The sequence below is a fragment of the Callorhinchus milii genome, unplaced genomic scaffold (genome assembly GCF_018977255.1).
Source record: "Callorhinchus milii isolate IMCB2004 unplaced genomic scaffold, IMCB_Cmil_1.0 Scaffold998, whole genome shotgun sequence".
Classification (NCBI taxonomy): Eukaryota; Metazoa; Chordata; class Chondrichthyes; order Chimaeriformes; family Callorhinchidae; genus Callorhinchus; species Callorhinchus milii.
Genome location: NW_024705739.1, coordinates 9,813 through 25,385, shown reverse-complemented (window position 1 = coordinate 25,385; position 15,573 = coordinate 9,813). Strand labels below are relative to the sequence as shown.

Sequence of the window (15,573 nt, the reverse complement as noted above, 5' to 3'; positions counted from 1 at the left end):
CTTTGCGGAAGTTGTGTCGCTGGATGTGAAACGCGTACAGTAACTCGTAGTAATTGTGAGCCATGAGGTCAACAGCCCGAGCTCGGGACTCGATGATTCCAACAACCTGCAACACAGACAGACACTGAGAGCCCAGCCATCGCACAGCCAGAGACTCACACCACACACAAAGACTCCCACTGCAGCCCAGGGACAGCAACCTGGGCCCCTCCTGTCAGCTACAGACACACACATTGCTGGCAGCCTACACCCACCCCACGTGTTGCCTCACGCCAACCCCCAACCCCCCACCACTCCCCATGACACTCAGTGTGACTTACTCACCTCATCGTGCAGGTTGACATAAGGAAACTGCACAAGGTGTTGAAGCTGTGAGCGCTCACACAGCACCACCACCAGCTCCCGCAGACAGTCCAGGCGCCTGAGACCAGAGAGAGACCTCAACACCTGGCAGCAGCAAATAACAACCTCCCCTTCCCCCTCACCAACCTCTCACCTTCGCCAACCTCTCCTCCCTCCTTGTCAATCTCCCCATCTTCCCTCCCCAACCTCATCTGCCTTCGCCAACCTCTCTCCCCGCTTGTTCTTGCCCCTCTCCCCCACCCCCGGTTACCTGCTGGAGTCCGGGTTCTGAGTCAGGGCCTCGTAAGCCTGGTTGTTGTGACCGAGATCCAGGTGGTGCTTGAAGATCTTTGTCCACAGGGTGGCCTGGAAGAGAAGCAGTGGCCACGGGAGTCAGTGTGGCGAGTGCCAGGCCTTGCCCGGCTCTCTAACTGCAGATACCTCTCACACACCCCTCCCACTGCCAATCCCACTGCTCCTCACCTGCATTTTCCAGTCATCCTTGGCCTCAATCACAGCCACGGCTGCCAACTCCAGCACCAGCTCCGGCAGCCCCACATCCTCCAGCACACGCAGCACCTGAGCGAGAGACAGCGTCAATCCTCACCTGCTGGCACAGGACGGGGTGGGGGCCCAGCGTGTGGGGGGGGTGATGGGGGCCCAGTGTGTGTGTTTGTGTGGGGGTGTGTGTGTGATGGGGCCACAGCCCCATCAGGGGGGCGATGGGCGCACAACACGCGGGAGGATGATGGGGGCACAACACGCGGGAGGATGATGGGGGCACAGCGTGCGGGAGGATGATGGGGGCACAGCGGGGGGAGGATGATGGGGGCACAGCGGGGGGATGATGGGGGCACAGCGCGCGGGGTGATGGGAAGGGATGATGGGGCACAGCGCGCGGGATGTGCAGGGCATGAGGGGACGGGCAGGATGATGGGGGCACAGCGCGCGGGAGGATGATGGGGGCACAGCGCGCGGGAGGATGATGGGGGCACAGCGCGCGGGAGGATGATGGGGGCACAGCGCGCGGGGAGGATGGGGGCACAGCGCGGGGAGGATGATGGGGGCACAGCGCGCGGGAGGATGATGGGGGCACAGCGCGCGGAGGATGATGGGGGGCACAGCGCGCGGGAGGATGATGGGGGCACAGCGCGCGGGAGGATGATGGGGGCACAGCGCGCGGGAGGATGATGGGGGGCACAGCGCGCGGGAGGATGATGGGGGCACAGCGCGCGGGAGGATGATGGGGGCACAGCGCGCGGGAGGATGATGGGGGCACAGCGCGCGGGAGGATGATGGGGGCACAGCGCGCGGGAGGATGATGGGGCACAGCGCGCGGGGGCGGAGGGGGAGGACACACCTTGTTGTAATACTGCAGTCTGGGTGTGGATGTGGCTTCCTCATCCTCAGTGTGGATCAGTCTGTCCAAGAATTCTTCCCGTCCCACAGCGGCCGCTCCCTCACAGAAACAGTCCAGAGCCTGAAACCAGCATCGCCCTCAGTAACTGGCAGCCAGCCCACACCCCCACAAACACCCCCCCCTCATAGACAACTCCCCCACAGACACCCCCCTAAAGACACACAAGACCCCCATTCTCACCCACCCATACACCCCCCCAAAAACACACACCTATACACACCCCAGACACTCCAACCCACAGACACAAACACCTATACACACCACCATAGACACACACTCCCACAGACACCCCTCCTACACACACTCTCATACACCATCCACAGACACACATCCCCACGGACACCCCACCCCCATAGACACAGCCTCAGCTTGGGTCCATCTGTCCAGCGCCTTGGGACGTCCTCCTGATGTGAAAGGCGCTTTACAAATGTAATTTTGTTGTTGTTGTAGTAGACACTCCCCCCCATAGAAACCCCCCCATAGACCTATACATATCTCCAGACATACCCGAACATCCCGCCCATACACACCCATACATCCCCACATACACACACCTATATACACACACACTTATACACCTTGTAGCTCCCCCCATACATACACACACCTATACACCTCCACAGACACCCACACACACAGCCCCAATACACACAGAACACACACACACAACCCATCTCATAGAAACGCAGAACCCAAACATTACCTCCCCTAAAACACACAGCCGCTTGCCTCCGCCCCACGCATGCAGCCCCCACCCCCTCTCACCTTGTGGCCCTCCCCAGTGACGAGGTAACACTGAGCCAGGGCGAAACGGCGCGAACCGACGTTCACCTCACACCAGGGCTGCAGCAACCGCACGTACTCCTGCCCCCGACCACAGCCAGAGGGAGAGAGAGAGAGAGAGAGAGGAGCAAGTTGGAGATAGGGTTAACCAGTGGCTTCTGTCATCGCATCTGATACACTGAGAAACAATCTCAGGCTTTAACACCCAGTGGTGGGGAGGAGAGCATGCGCTGTGTGTACTGGCTGGCGGTATATGCGCGTGCAGGCGTGCGTATGTGTGTGTGGGTCGATGGGTGGGTGGGGGGAAAAGTGGGAGAGAAGGGTATCACCATATCCTGCGGATCGGAACTCCTCAATCTTCCTGGGCTCTCTCTCAGACTCACCGAACCAGTGAGCAATCTATACGTCCGGTTCGAATCCCAGCTATCCTTGCTTCCCCACATCCGGTTACTGACCAGGACACACTTCCTCCACCTCATTGCCCGCCTCCGACTGTACCTTACCCCAAGTGCAGCCGAAACCCTTGTGCAATGTGTTTGTCACCTCCCGCCTGGATTACTCCAACGCACTCCTCGCTGGTCTCCCCAACTCCTTCAGAACTCTGTCGCCCACAAACTGACCCCGACCAAACTCCGTGCCCACACCTCCCCAGTTCTGGCCCAGGCTCCACTGGCTCCCCATTACCGAACAGATCGACTTCAACATCCTCACTCTCGTGTTCAAATCCTTTCACTCTCTGGCACCTCCCGACCTCCTCACTCCCCAATCCACCACCCGGCGCCTCTGCTCAAATGGCACCGGCCTCCTGCTCGTCCCTCACGAACTCCGCTCCACCACTGAAGGTTGCGCTTTCAGCCACTACACCCCGGAACTCTGGAACATTCTGCCTCAATCCCTCCTCTTTGCCCCCTCTATCCCCTTTTCCAAGTCCCGCCTGAACACCTTACTGTTTCGATTGTGCTTACGGTTACCCCCTCAGCCCCCCCGGTCAGGTTCTGCCTCTGTTAAGTGCTCTGAGACTGCTCTGCGTGGAGGCGCAACAGTTACTGTTGTTATTGTTGCTGGAGCTGTGTGTACTAGCTGGCCAGATGTCTGTGTCTGAGTGTGTCTGGAGGGGAGGGGTGTGGGGGGTTGTTACCTGGAGTTGTGTGTACTGGCAGTGACCCATCAGGAACTCCGGGAAGAGGAAGCTGCTGTTATTAACCCATCTGAGCTTTCGTCAAGGGAGCACAGGCTGGAGAGTGTCGCAAAATACAACACACTGAGCACAGCCCCCCCCACCCCCCACACAAACACTGAGCACAGCCCCCCACCCTCCCCCTCTCACACACACTGAGCACAGCCCCCCCCACCCCCCACACAAACACTGAGCACAGCCTCCCACCCCTCCCCCTCTCACACACACTGAGCACAGTCCCCCCACCCACACCACATACGCACTGAGCACAGTCCCCCCACACACCGAGCACAGCCCCCCCCACTCCCACCACACATACTGAGCACAGCCCACCTCCCCACACACACACACTGAGCACTGCCCACCTCCCCACACACACACTGAGCACTGCCCACCTCCCCACACACACACTGAGCACTGCCCACCCCCCCCCACCACATACACACTGGAGCACAGCTCCCCCCCACCACATACACACTGAGCACAGCCCTCACACACCCCCACACACTGAGCACAGCCCACCTCCCCACACACACACCTACTGAGCACAGCACCCCCCCCACCTGAGCACAACTCCACACACACACACACAGCGACAGTGAAGGATACAGGGCCTGGAGCAGGTGGTTGGCGATGGCCATGCTGAGTGGGGACCAGCAGAGGGCTCCCTGGCTCAAGGGGCTGTTTTGCTGAGACAGGAGGCGGGAAATGATATGTTTTCTGGCCACATTCTGGTAAAACAACTCCACCACCGTCCGCGGGCTGGTCACTGCAACAGCAGAGAGGTGAGCAGGCACAGAGCAGCCACACACAGGGACAGGCTGTACAGAGCAGCCACACACAGGGACAGACTGTACAGAGCAGCCGCACACAACAACAAATTACATTTGAATAGCGCCTTTCACGTCAGGGGGATGTCCCAGGGTGCTGGACAGTCAAGGATCCACACCTGAGCTGGTGGTTGGAATTAGGAGGGGTGGAGGGCGGAGAGGATAGGGATAGGAGGGTGAACGAAGGCACGGTCAAAGAGGAGGGTCTTGAGACAGGTGTGAAGGAGGCTAGAGAGGGCGCGAGGCGGAGGGCCTGTGAGATGGAATTCCAGAGAGTGGGGCGGACAAGGCAATGGATGCAAAGCAGGCTGGAGCCCATTGAGCGGAGGGAACAAGCAGGATGGTAGAGGGTTAGGATGTCGGAGAGGTAGGGGGAGCAAGACCATGTTGGGCTTTGAAGGCGAGGACCAGGATCTTGAACTGTATCCTCTGTGTGATGGGAAGCCAGTGGAGTCTGGGGCGGATGGGGTGATAGGGTGACGGAGCCTGGTGTGGACACGGGCTGCAGGGTTCTGGATGATCTGCAGCCTGTGGAGAAGTCGGGGAGGTCGACAAGCAGGGAGTTTGCGTAATTGAGCCTGGATGTAATGAAAGCGTGGATGAGGGTCTCGGTGAGAGCTACTCAATATTGCAGAGGTAGGGAAAGGGGGAGTGGGTCATGGCATGGTGGGGGGATGAAGGACAGTTGAGGGTTGAACAGGACCCCGAGGTTCACAGACTGCAGCCACACTCAGGGGGACAGGTCCACCGGGTGGGGAGAGTGGGTTGGGGGGTCAGTAGGGAAACAGACCCACAGAACAGCAGCACACACAGGGGGGCTGACCCGCAGGGGAGGGGGAGGCACTAACCTGTTCGGTGTGAGGTGATTGTTGTGGTGTCCGAGAGCTCCAGCACCGACAACTGACGAAGGTTCAATTCCCTGAAACCAGACATGACAGTCACCGCAGTGTCCCTGGCAACCCCAGGCCCACCCACCCAGTCTCTCCCCACCACATCCCTCCCGGGATACTCCGCGCTCTCCCCGGGAGATACTTACAGGGTGTCGATAGGCACGGCAGAGGCCAGGGTCTGGCTGGCCCAGCGCAGCACATAGTAAGAGGAGAGGAGGAGCCCGGTGCGCGGCATCAGTTCCTGCTGTAGCTGTAACAGGCAGCCTCCCCCGGCCAGCACCGCCTGTAACACACCAACACGTCACCGCGGCAACACACCAACACGTCACCTCAGGCATACACCAACACATCACTACGGCAACACGTCACGGCACCAACACACCAACTTGCATTTATATAGTTCACCCAGGGTAGCGTCCCGGAGCGCTTCAACCGGAACACCAACAGTCACCGCAGAAACACCCCCTGCCCCTCCACTCACGTTCTCTCCGAGGTGTAGCATGAGCTGTTGGAGTATGAGGAGGTCACGGCAGATCAGGAAGCGGGTGCTTGACATGTGATAGGCCGCCTGGCACAGCACGCTGACCCCAATGCTGCCTCCGAACAACTGGGCCAGGTTCATCCTCACTGGCAGTGGTTGGGCTGTGGGCAGATAGCAACCGGCACGTTACACCTGCTGCCAGCCGCAACAACCCCACCCTCAGCCATACACCCTCTGTACCGTCTCCTCCCACACTCTGCCAGTTCCTTCCCCGCCCCGTCCCTCCTTGTCTCCTCCCTGCCTGTCCTCTTCCCCAAGCAGCCTGTACCGTCGCCAATGTCCAATTCGCTCTCCAGGTCCATGTCTCTCAGCAGGAGCCCAATGACATGGGCTGGGTTGCGGATGTCTTGTAGCTTACACTGCAGTTCCATCAGGTCACTTCTACAAAGAGGAGACAGCGTTACATCCCAAGTGAACAACCAGACCTCAAGGTGACGGCTTCACACAGCACTGCGGCAGCCCCGAGACTGAGTTGAGTAGCACTCACGTGTCTCTGGTCAGGAGGTCCTGCATGACCTGCTCTGCGGCCCGCTCTGGGGACTGCAGGTGGCTGACGGCCATTTCCATCAGCGAGGCCATCTCGGGAGAGATCGAGTCTCCCACTAGCCGGAGGCAGTACACCAATTGCAACAGGTCCTTTGCTACGTCTGGATCTGAAACAAAACCCAAATAGACTTCACTTTGTCACACTTCACCTCAATGTGGAGTCCTGTAGCGGATTAGTTAGAGCCCTCACCTCGCAAATGAGAGGATCTGGGTTCAATTCCCGGGCAGGGAAAAACATTAAGCAAGTTTCCTTACTCCACACGCAGTAAGTAGGAACCTTTGTTGTTAGTCGATTGACGGATCACTTTTCCGGGGGCAACAAAATATAATTGTGTCACTTAATCCACGCCTAAAAAGGCGTCAAAGTGTTGAAGACCAACCAAGCCATGGTAAACATGAACTGTATCTCAATTGGCTGTTGCGTTTCTCGCACAAAATATACAGTCAATTCACTTTACTGTATTTTCTGTGAAGCACTTTGAGACGTCTCGAAGACGTGATAAGGCACTATATCAAATGCAAGGAATATTATAATATACAGAAAGCAGGAAGCTTTGTCTCTCTGCCAGGTATGAACGTTCCGTCACTGTGGAGACTGTATTGAGAATCGGGCTGACACTGACCGGCCAACACTGCTGCACAGAGCAGCCGGGCCTGTGGGGTCACCGTGAGCAACTGAGAGACGCGGGAGCTGAGAACTATGTAACACACACACACCGGCTACACTAACTTACACAACATCAGCTGCTCGCCAGCGAGGGGGGCCGGGAACATACCGTCTGTGATGGCGGTCTCGTCCTCCACCAGCAGGTGCTCGTCTGACGACATGTACAGGTGATCAATGAGCGGGCAGGGGAACAGGAAAGACGTGAAGCCCTGAGAAAGAGAGACTGAGGTCACTGGAAGGGAAACAACAAGTTACATTTACACAGCACCTTTCACACTGGAAAGTCATAAATTTGCACCCGAGCTGGGGATTGAGATCAGGAGGGGTGGGGGCAGGGAGGGGGGGTTAAGAGGGTGGCCGAAGGCACAGTCGAAGAGGAAGGTCTTAGGATGGAGTTCCAAACGGGGTGCAGAGAGGCTGAAGGCCTGACCACCGATGGTGGGGCAGACTGAACGAGCGAGCGATCACTGACCTTTTTCAGCAGACACACCATGTTAGTGTGGGGGTTGACAAGCAGAGCCAGGGGCCGGGCCAGCACCTCCTGGTACTGCAGACAGCAGGCATAGAACTTAGACCAGAATTCCACCTGCAGCTGGCGGTAAATTTCCTGAGAGAACTCGTATTCCGTCACGCTGTTTTGGATCTAAACAGAGAACAAACCGTCACCCCAAAGCCCCTCGCTCCCCTTCCCCCCAACCCACCTTCGCTCATTCTCCCCCAATCCCACTTCCCCCGCTCGCTCCCCAAACCCTCTCACTCGCCTTTCCCTCCAACCCACTCCCTCACTGAAGGCCCCACAATAACCCCCACCGACAGCCCACCCCCTAATCTTACCGCACTTTCAACAGCCAGTGTCACTTCCTTTTTCAATCCAGCCACAGACGGCTCCAGGATCCTCTCAGCGCAGCGGCTGGAGATCTGAACAGACAGACGTGAAGCAGAGTGTCAGAGCTCAGAATCTAGGCTCAACACCCAATTATATGCCCCCCTTCCCTCAAGTCTACACACAAACCTGCAGAGCCTTCAGCACAGCCTGGGGAGTGAAGCGTCCGGGAGCGAAGAGATAATCCAGATACGCCTCCTGGTGAGAGAAGCAACGGTTACAAACAGTGGGCAACTGGGGTGGGGGAGAAAGGGGGCGGAGGCAGGCCTGAGAGAGCTTGGAGGCAGCAGGTGAGGGGAGTTGAATGAGCACGCTCACCTTGGGGTCCTGATCCTCCGGGACGTGGATTTCTTCATCAGCAACAGGCTGCACAAAGACCTGGTTCCACTGCCCGGCATTGTTACTGCAACACAATACACCACAGCAGACAAGCAGTCACTCAGCGTGTCAAACACAGAAACTTCATCCTCATTCATAACTGACAGAGCGAGAGAGCGGATGAGATAGTGAGAGAGGGGGGAGGGAGAGAGGCGGGCGGGTAGGAGAAATCACCGTGCTGACATGTGCTGCCCAGGTAAAGATTATAATAATAATCATCCTTGCATTTGATATAGCGCTTTTCACGTCTTCGCAACGTCTTAAAGCGCTTCACAGAATAGACTATAAAGTGAATTGACTGTATATTTGTGGGCGAAATTTGTGGTATATTTGTAAGAGGTTAAAATGAATGTTGAATCACAGGATTTGTCTAGGGAGCGTCCCCCACCACCGACACTTACTGCTCAAAGTTGATGTATTTAACGCTGGCCTGATTCTCCTCGTCCTGCCACAGGGCCCAGATATCAGTGGGCGTCAGAGCAAAGTCCACCAGCACCTCCTGCCCAGAGAAAGAGCCACACATCAGCCAAATACTGCCAGAGTTACCCCCCCTCCCCTTTCACACTGGCAGTGAGGGATCATACCCGTGCACTCCCCAGCAGTGAGACAGCGTACCTGTATACGCCCCCTCCCTCTGCAGTGAGACACCTTCCCACCCCCACATGCAGTGAGACACTATACCTGTGTACAGAAGAGCGTGGAGATGTGATCCAGGCTGTACCGGCTGCTCTCAATGCTGCTCACAAGCTGGAAAACACAAAACTGGGAGACAGGGAGCGAGAGAGAGAGATGCCATCAGTCAGTGTGTCACTAATCGGTTACTGAGATCGGGAAACGTCGAGGCGAGGGTGTGTGTGTGAGTGTGCAGTACCTGTCCTCGCTTCGGGCAGTGCAGGTAGACGCTAAGGTAGAAGCCAGTGGAGGAGTAGGCCAGCCGCAGCTTATGCCCCAAGCTGCCCATGTGTTTCAACTCTTTATTCGCTGGCATGAAGACCAGCAGGTCTGCCACCATCAGGCACAGTTGGTCCTGGACACAACACAGAGATTATCAGCACAGCATCGCCATCTCCACCTGCCCGCCCACCCGCAGCAACCCTGCCCCAAACACAGGAGATACCAGTCCAAGATTCCGACAGCCAGGCTCAACCAACCCAATCAAAGTGGCTCCTGTCGCCCACCAGCAGAGAGCTGTCTCTCCCACTAGCTCTGGTCTCAATTCACACCCACCACCCCCCACTATACATCATCACCTCCTCCCAGCTCCACTGTACATCCTCACTACCTGCTCCCAGTCCACTCCTGACGAGGAGCAGAGGGCACGTGTCAGTGGAGAAGGTTGGGATACTAACATTTCTATAAATAATAATAATCCTTGCATTTGATACACATCACTTCTTTGAAATGTCTCAAAGCGCTTCACAAAATATGCCATAAAATGGATTGACTCTATATTTTGTAGGCAAAGCGTGGCAGCCAATTGCTCACAGCAGCGAGAACCCTTGAAGGTACACACTGTGTGCAGACTTGTGGATTGTTCTGTATCAAGGTCACAGCTTGCAACCCGACAGCCTGACATGACACAACACATGGAGAAGCCCCTCTGCCAACCGCTCACCACACGCCCAGCGCCCGCTCACCTTGTAGGACCAGAGACGCAGCTTATGATCCTGACAGAGAGCGAAGATAAAGGCATCGTGTTCCAACAGCTGGACAGCCAGGCTGACGGGCAGGTCGGAGGGGCCCTGCTCACCTCTGTGGACAGAATGTAAACATCTGTGAAACATTCCCCTGCCCTCATTTGCCAACACACATACACTGCACAGCATCGCTCAGCACCAACCATAAGGAGGCCGAGTACTGGACTTGACAAAATCCAACAATGTATGTGATAAGTGGTTTGCTCCAGACTCCACTCTGAACAAGTCCCCTGGATGTTAACATCATCTACCCCGGGCCTCAGACACGAGAGAGAACAAGAAGCACAGAAAGAACTCAGCAGCTCAGGTGAGGGACGGAGGAAAGAACACAAAAACACACAAACCTATTCTGCTCCTGACATGAGCGGTTCAGCATCAGGTGAAAGTGTGTAGAGGGAGGGAGGGAGAGAGAAAAGGGCGTCAAGCTCACCTGATAGCAGTTGGCATCCACCCTGTGAGCAACCTCTGCATGACTGAGCTCTGCTTCAGCTCCAGCAGCGAGATCGCGTCTGTAAAAGAGCAGCCATTATACTACATTCATCAGCTCCCACCCCCCACACTCCGCCACCTTCCCCCTCTCCCTCCATCACCCTCCCATTGGCACTATCCGTCCTGGGCCTGGGTATGCAGGGTGGAGGACGTGCAGACCTGCCCATTCAGCCCCAGATTCCGGGCCGCAAGGAGAGGGTTTTTTGGTCAGTCGTGCGCTGGAAATCCACTAAGAGTATCCAGACTTGAGAATAACAATAATTCTGGCATCTGATATAGCGCCTTATCACGTCTCAAAGTGCTTCACAGAATATACTGTAAGTGAATACGGAATACTGTGGGTGAAATAAGCTTCGAAACAAGAGAAGTGCTTCCTTTCCTTTCTCTGACCCCAAGCTCCCTGCAAACCCAGCCCTACCTTCAGAGTCGGCCTCGGGGAGCCGGATGATCAGAATGGCCCCGGACCCTGACGCCAGGGCAAACAGTGCTTCCCCTTCATTGTTCAGCCAAGAGGCAGAGGCTGTGGAGCTGGAGGCATGTCCTGGAATGCTGGGAATAACACACATGTTGCTGGGATCCTGGAGATTCACTTTGCCGATGTCCGTGAAGATGGACTGCACGTGAGCCTCACTGATCAGCTCCTGCACAGAGAGAAGGAATGAAGGTCGAAAGAGAGGTTCAGGTGAATAAGTTCCATTTGATCTCATCCTTCCATTACAGCATCCAACTGTTTCTTAAGTGCCTAGGCTTTAATCACCGGTTCTGGTATCCCCATTGCTGTTAAGTTTATCCTTTGTGTAAAGAAACACTTTCTGGATCTGTACTAAAATGCTCTGCAACTCTCATTAGGTTCGGCTGCCTTCATTAACAACAACAACTTGCACTTATACAGCGCCCTTCACGCAGGGTAGCGTCTCAGAGCGCTTAACAGTGGCGGAGCCTGACTCCAAGCCAGGGGGAGGTGGCCGTAAGCATGGTCAAAGAGGAAAGTTTTCAGGCTGAACTTGAAAGAGGGGAGGGGGCAAGGCAGAGCAATTGAGGGAGTGTTCTAGAGTTCTGGGGAGTAGTGGCTGAAAGCGCGACCTCCGATGGTGGGGCGATGGTAAGAAGCGGCGAGCAGGATGCCGGTGCCGGGTGGTGGATTGGGGAGTGAGGAGGTTGGAGAGGTAGGGAGGTGCCAGAGAGTGAAGGGATTTGAACACGAGAGTGAGGATTTGGGATTTTGGTGATGGAGAGCCAGTGGAGCCTGAGCCAGAACTGGTGAGATGTGGGGACGGAGTTTGGTCGGGGTCAGTATGCGGGCGGCAAGCGTTCTGAATGAGCTGATCTTTAGAATGGTGGAGCTGGGGTGACTGGCGAGGAGTGCGTTGGGAGTAATCCAAGCGGGAGGTGACAAACGTATCCACAAGGGTTTCGGCTGCATTTGGGGTAAGGTACGGTCCGAGGAGGGCAATGTGGTGGAGGTAGAAGGCGGCGGTCCTGGTCAGGGACTGGATGTGGGGGAGGAAGGACCACTAGGGGACGAACCGGATGCCTAGATTGTGCACTGGTTCGGTGAGTCTGAGGGAGAGCCAATGGAGGTTGATGGGTTTAGATACGCAGGAGTGAAGGCGTTGACGGGAGCCAAGCAGTATAGCTTCTGTCTTGTCCATATTCAGCTGCAGGAAGTTTAAACTCGTCCAGGCCTTGATGTCTGCCAGACATTAACTGAAAGTAGTGTTGTGGATTGACTTGCTCACTCCCATTTAGCACCATATCCACCTCCATTAGTGGCTCTCAGTGACATCCCTTAGCAAGCTTGAAGAGCCTCTGATCATCTGGTCGTTCCTGAGGAGTGAGAGGAATGAGCGAGGCGAGGGACGGAGGGTGAGTGGGAGATGTTACTCACACTTCTGTACATGCGGGAGGGGTGCGGCAGCACAATCCTGTGCACTGTCTGGTTGGTGAGGATCAGGAGAGTGACTCGGTCATGGGTCTCGTGCACATGGACGCCACCCGGAAGCAGGGCACAGTGCGGGATCTTTAGACGCACGGCATTGTTCAGCAGGTTGGCATCAAGCGACTGTTCCAGCAGCTGCAGCGTATCTCCGGAGCTGGTCCTAAAACAGGAGAAGAGGCTTAATAACACAGACTCAACACTCTGTAGCTCAGTGGTTAGAGCACGCGCTTCGCAAGCAAGAGACCTGGGTTCGATTCCCGGCAGGGCGAAACCTTGAGCAAGTTTTCTTACTGCACAAGCTTCTGTTTACCTAACAGTAAGTAGGAACCCGGTTGTTAGTCGATTGGTGGATTGCTTTTCCGGGGATAAAAATTCCTTCAAAAAAAAGATTGGTCACTCAATCCACACCTGTTTATGGGACGCTGCTGTGCGCAATTGGCTTCCGCGTTTTGCCCACAAAATATAGTCAATTCACTTCACAGTATATTCTGTGAAGCGCTTTGAGACGTCTGAAAGACGTGATAAGACGCTATATCGAATGCAAGGATTATTATTAACAGGCTCACAAACCACAGCATGAAAAGGAATAAAAATAGATTCAACATATGTAGCAGGAGCACGCTTCTCTCCAAAACATCACCGCAGTAAAAGTAAAGACCCTGTAATTCTACATGCAGTATAAGCCAGTCCATTCCACCCCGCAGCAGGAATGTCACAACAAACAGAATCCTCCAGATAGGAGTTTGCTCACTCGCCAAGGAGACACAAGTTTACTGAAATGCACTGTACACACCAGTGTATGAAGCGGTTTCTGGTGACTGACTGCAGCTTCCCACTTTCTTCATAGAAAAATCCACCAGCACTATCAGAGTACTTCACGCCTGGAACAGCACTGACTCCTGCGAAAAAGACATATATGAGGCCACAGAGACTCACACTCACCACAATTTTATAAAGACTACAGAGAATGTACAGCACAGAAGCAGACCATTCGGTCTAATATGTTGCTGCTGGTGTTTATACTCCACACGAGTTTTCACCCATTCCTTACTCCATAAATACCCTGCTATTCCCCTCTCCCTCATGTGAAGGTCAAGCTTCCTCTTGAATGCATCTGCACTATCTGATTCAATCACCGCTTCAGACAGGAGTTCCACAATCTCACTTCTCTTTGCATGAAGTAGTTCCTCTTAACACCTAAAAAACCCACATTGGACAAATCAGGCTATGCTCGTGCACAAAGCTGGTACGCAGCATCTTGGATTTTTGTGGAGTGCTGTCGCTCAGTGGTTAGAGCACTCTCCTCGCAAGCGAGACCTGGGTTTGATTCCCGTCAGGATGAAATGTTGGGCAGTTTCGTTACTCCACATGCCTGTTTACCTAGCAGTAAGTGGGAACTCGATTGTTAGTTGATTGGTGGATTGTTTTTCTGGGGATAATAATTCCTTCAAAAAAATAATTGGTCACTTCAATCCATGACTGATTGTGGGTCGCTGCTGTGTGCAATTGGCTGATGAGTTTCGTCCACAAAAGGTACAATTTATTTTATAGTATATTCTGTGAAGCGCTTTGTGACGTTCGAAGATGTGATAAGGCGCTATATCAAATGCAAAGATTACTATATATATATATACACAGTATATATACATTTTATTTTTTATATATTGTCATTCACGTCTCGGAGCGCTGCACAGCGGTGGGACTGTGCACTGATCCAGAGAGAAGTGGGAATAGGGAGGCGAGGAGGGAGGTCTTAAAGTGGGATTTAAAGATGAAAAGGGGATGAAGGAGAGGCATTGACGAAGGGAAATCAGACGTTTGGGGGATAGATTTTTTTTATGTACAATAATTATAATATACATTTATCATAACGTTTCACCCACAAAATATAGTCAATTCACTTTACAGTATATCCCGCGAAGCGCTTTGAGACGCTTTAACGATGCGCGGGTTATGTATTTGTGATGGTAGCGGTGGTGCTCGGAGGGCTGTGGTGTGGAGGGCTGTGGAGGGGCCCTCACGAGCTGAGGTGCACAGAGGAGTGGGGTGGAGTCGGGCTGTGGCGGGAGCGGTGCTGTCGGCGGGAATGGCGGCGGCGGGCGGTCCCGGGCGCGGGTTTGAATGAGTTGGAGGAGGCCGTGAGGCCCTCAGGATGGGGTTTGTCGGCTCCCGGGACCCGCCATCGCCGCTGCCTCTCACCGGTCTCCAGCCGCAGCTCCCGCCACGCCGGGAAGTGCCGCTCTGAGCTGCCGATCTCCAGCAGACTCCGCTCCCAGCCCGCGGCCGCCATTACCACCGCGCCGCCCGCCCGCCCGCCCGCGCGCTGCCTGCTGGGATGCGGGAGGACCTGGCCGCACTGCCCTCTGGGATACAGGAGGACCTGTTTCCCGCCAACACAGATTGAATTCACAACCGTTAGAGGCAGCGGAGACAGAGAGAGAGAGACAGACAGACAGACAGGGGGAGAGAGACTGACACAGTGACAGACAGACAGACAGACAGGGGGAGAGAGACTGACACAGTGACAGACAGACAGACAGACAGGGGGAGAGAGACTGACACAGTGACAGACAGACAGACAGGGGGAGAGAGACTGACACAGTGACAGACAGACAGACAGACAGACAGACAGACAGACAGACAGACAGACAGACAGACAGGGGGAGAGAGACTGACACAGTGACAGACAGACAGACAGGGGGAGAGAGACTGACATAGTGACAGACAGACAGACAGACAGACAGACAGGGGGAGAGAGACTGACACAGTGACAGACAGACAGGGGGAGAGAGACAGACAGACAGGGGGAGACAGACAGACAGACAGACAGACAGGGGGAGAGAGACTGACACAGTGACAGACAGACAGACAGACAGACAGGGGAGAGAGACTGACACAGTGACAGACAGACAGGGGGAGAGAGACTGACACAGTGACAGACAGACAGACAGACAGGGGGAGAGAGACTGACACAGTGACAGACAGACAGAC

At 55.2% G+C, this 15,573-nt stretch overlaps 1 protein-coding gene across 1 annotated transcript; it reads right to left on the bottom strand.

Annotated features, from left to right (window-relative positions):
• nup160 (nucleoporin 160) lies at nucleotides 1-14,893 on the bottom strand (the record flags this gene model as incomplete). Its single annotated transcript, XM_042346556.1, is given in 27 exon segments — nucleotides 1-106; nucleotides 325-421; nucleotides 614-708; nucleotides 826-921; nucleotides 1,703-1,822; nucleotides 2,528-2,626; nucleotides 3,684-3,753; nucleotides 4,332-4,491; nucleotides 5,401-5,471; nucleotides 5,589-5,725; nucleotides 5,924-6,084; nucleotides 6,252-6,364; nucleotides 6,471-6,636; nucleotides 7,306-7,405; nucleotides 7,669-7,839; nucleotides 8,031-8,114; nucleotides 8,209-8,277; nucleotides 8,398-8,482; nucleotides 8,859-8,956; nucleotides 9,139-9,219; nucleotides 9,329-9,484; nucleotides 10,095-10,209; nucleotides 10,585-10,663; nucleotides 11,062-11,284; nucleotides 12,532-12,742; nucleotides 13,376-13,481; nucleotides 14,782-14,893. Coding segments are annotated over 27 exon segments (3,160 nt in total), but the record flags the coding sequence as incomplete, so codon positions are not given.
• Between the last annotated feature and the right edge of the window lie 680 nt (nucleotides 14,894-15,573).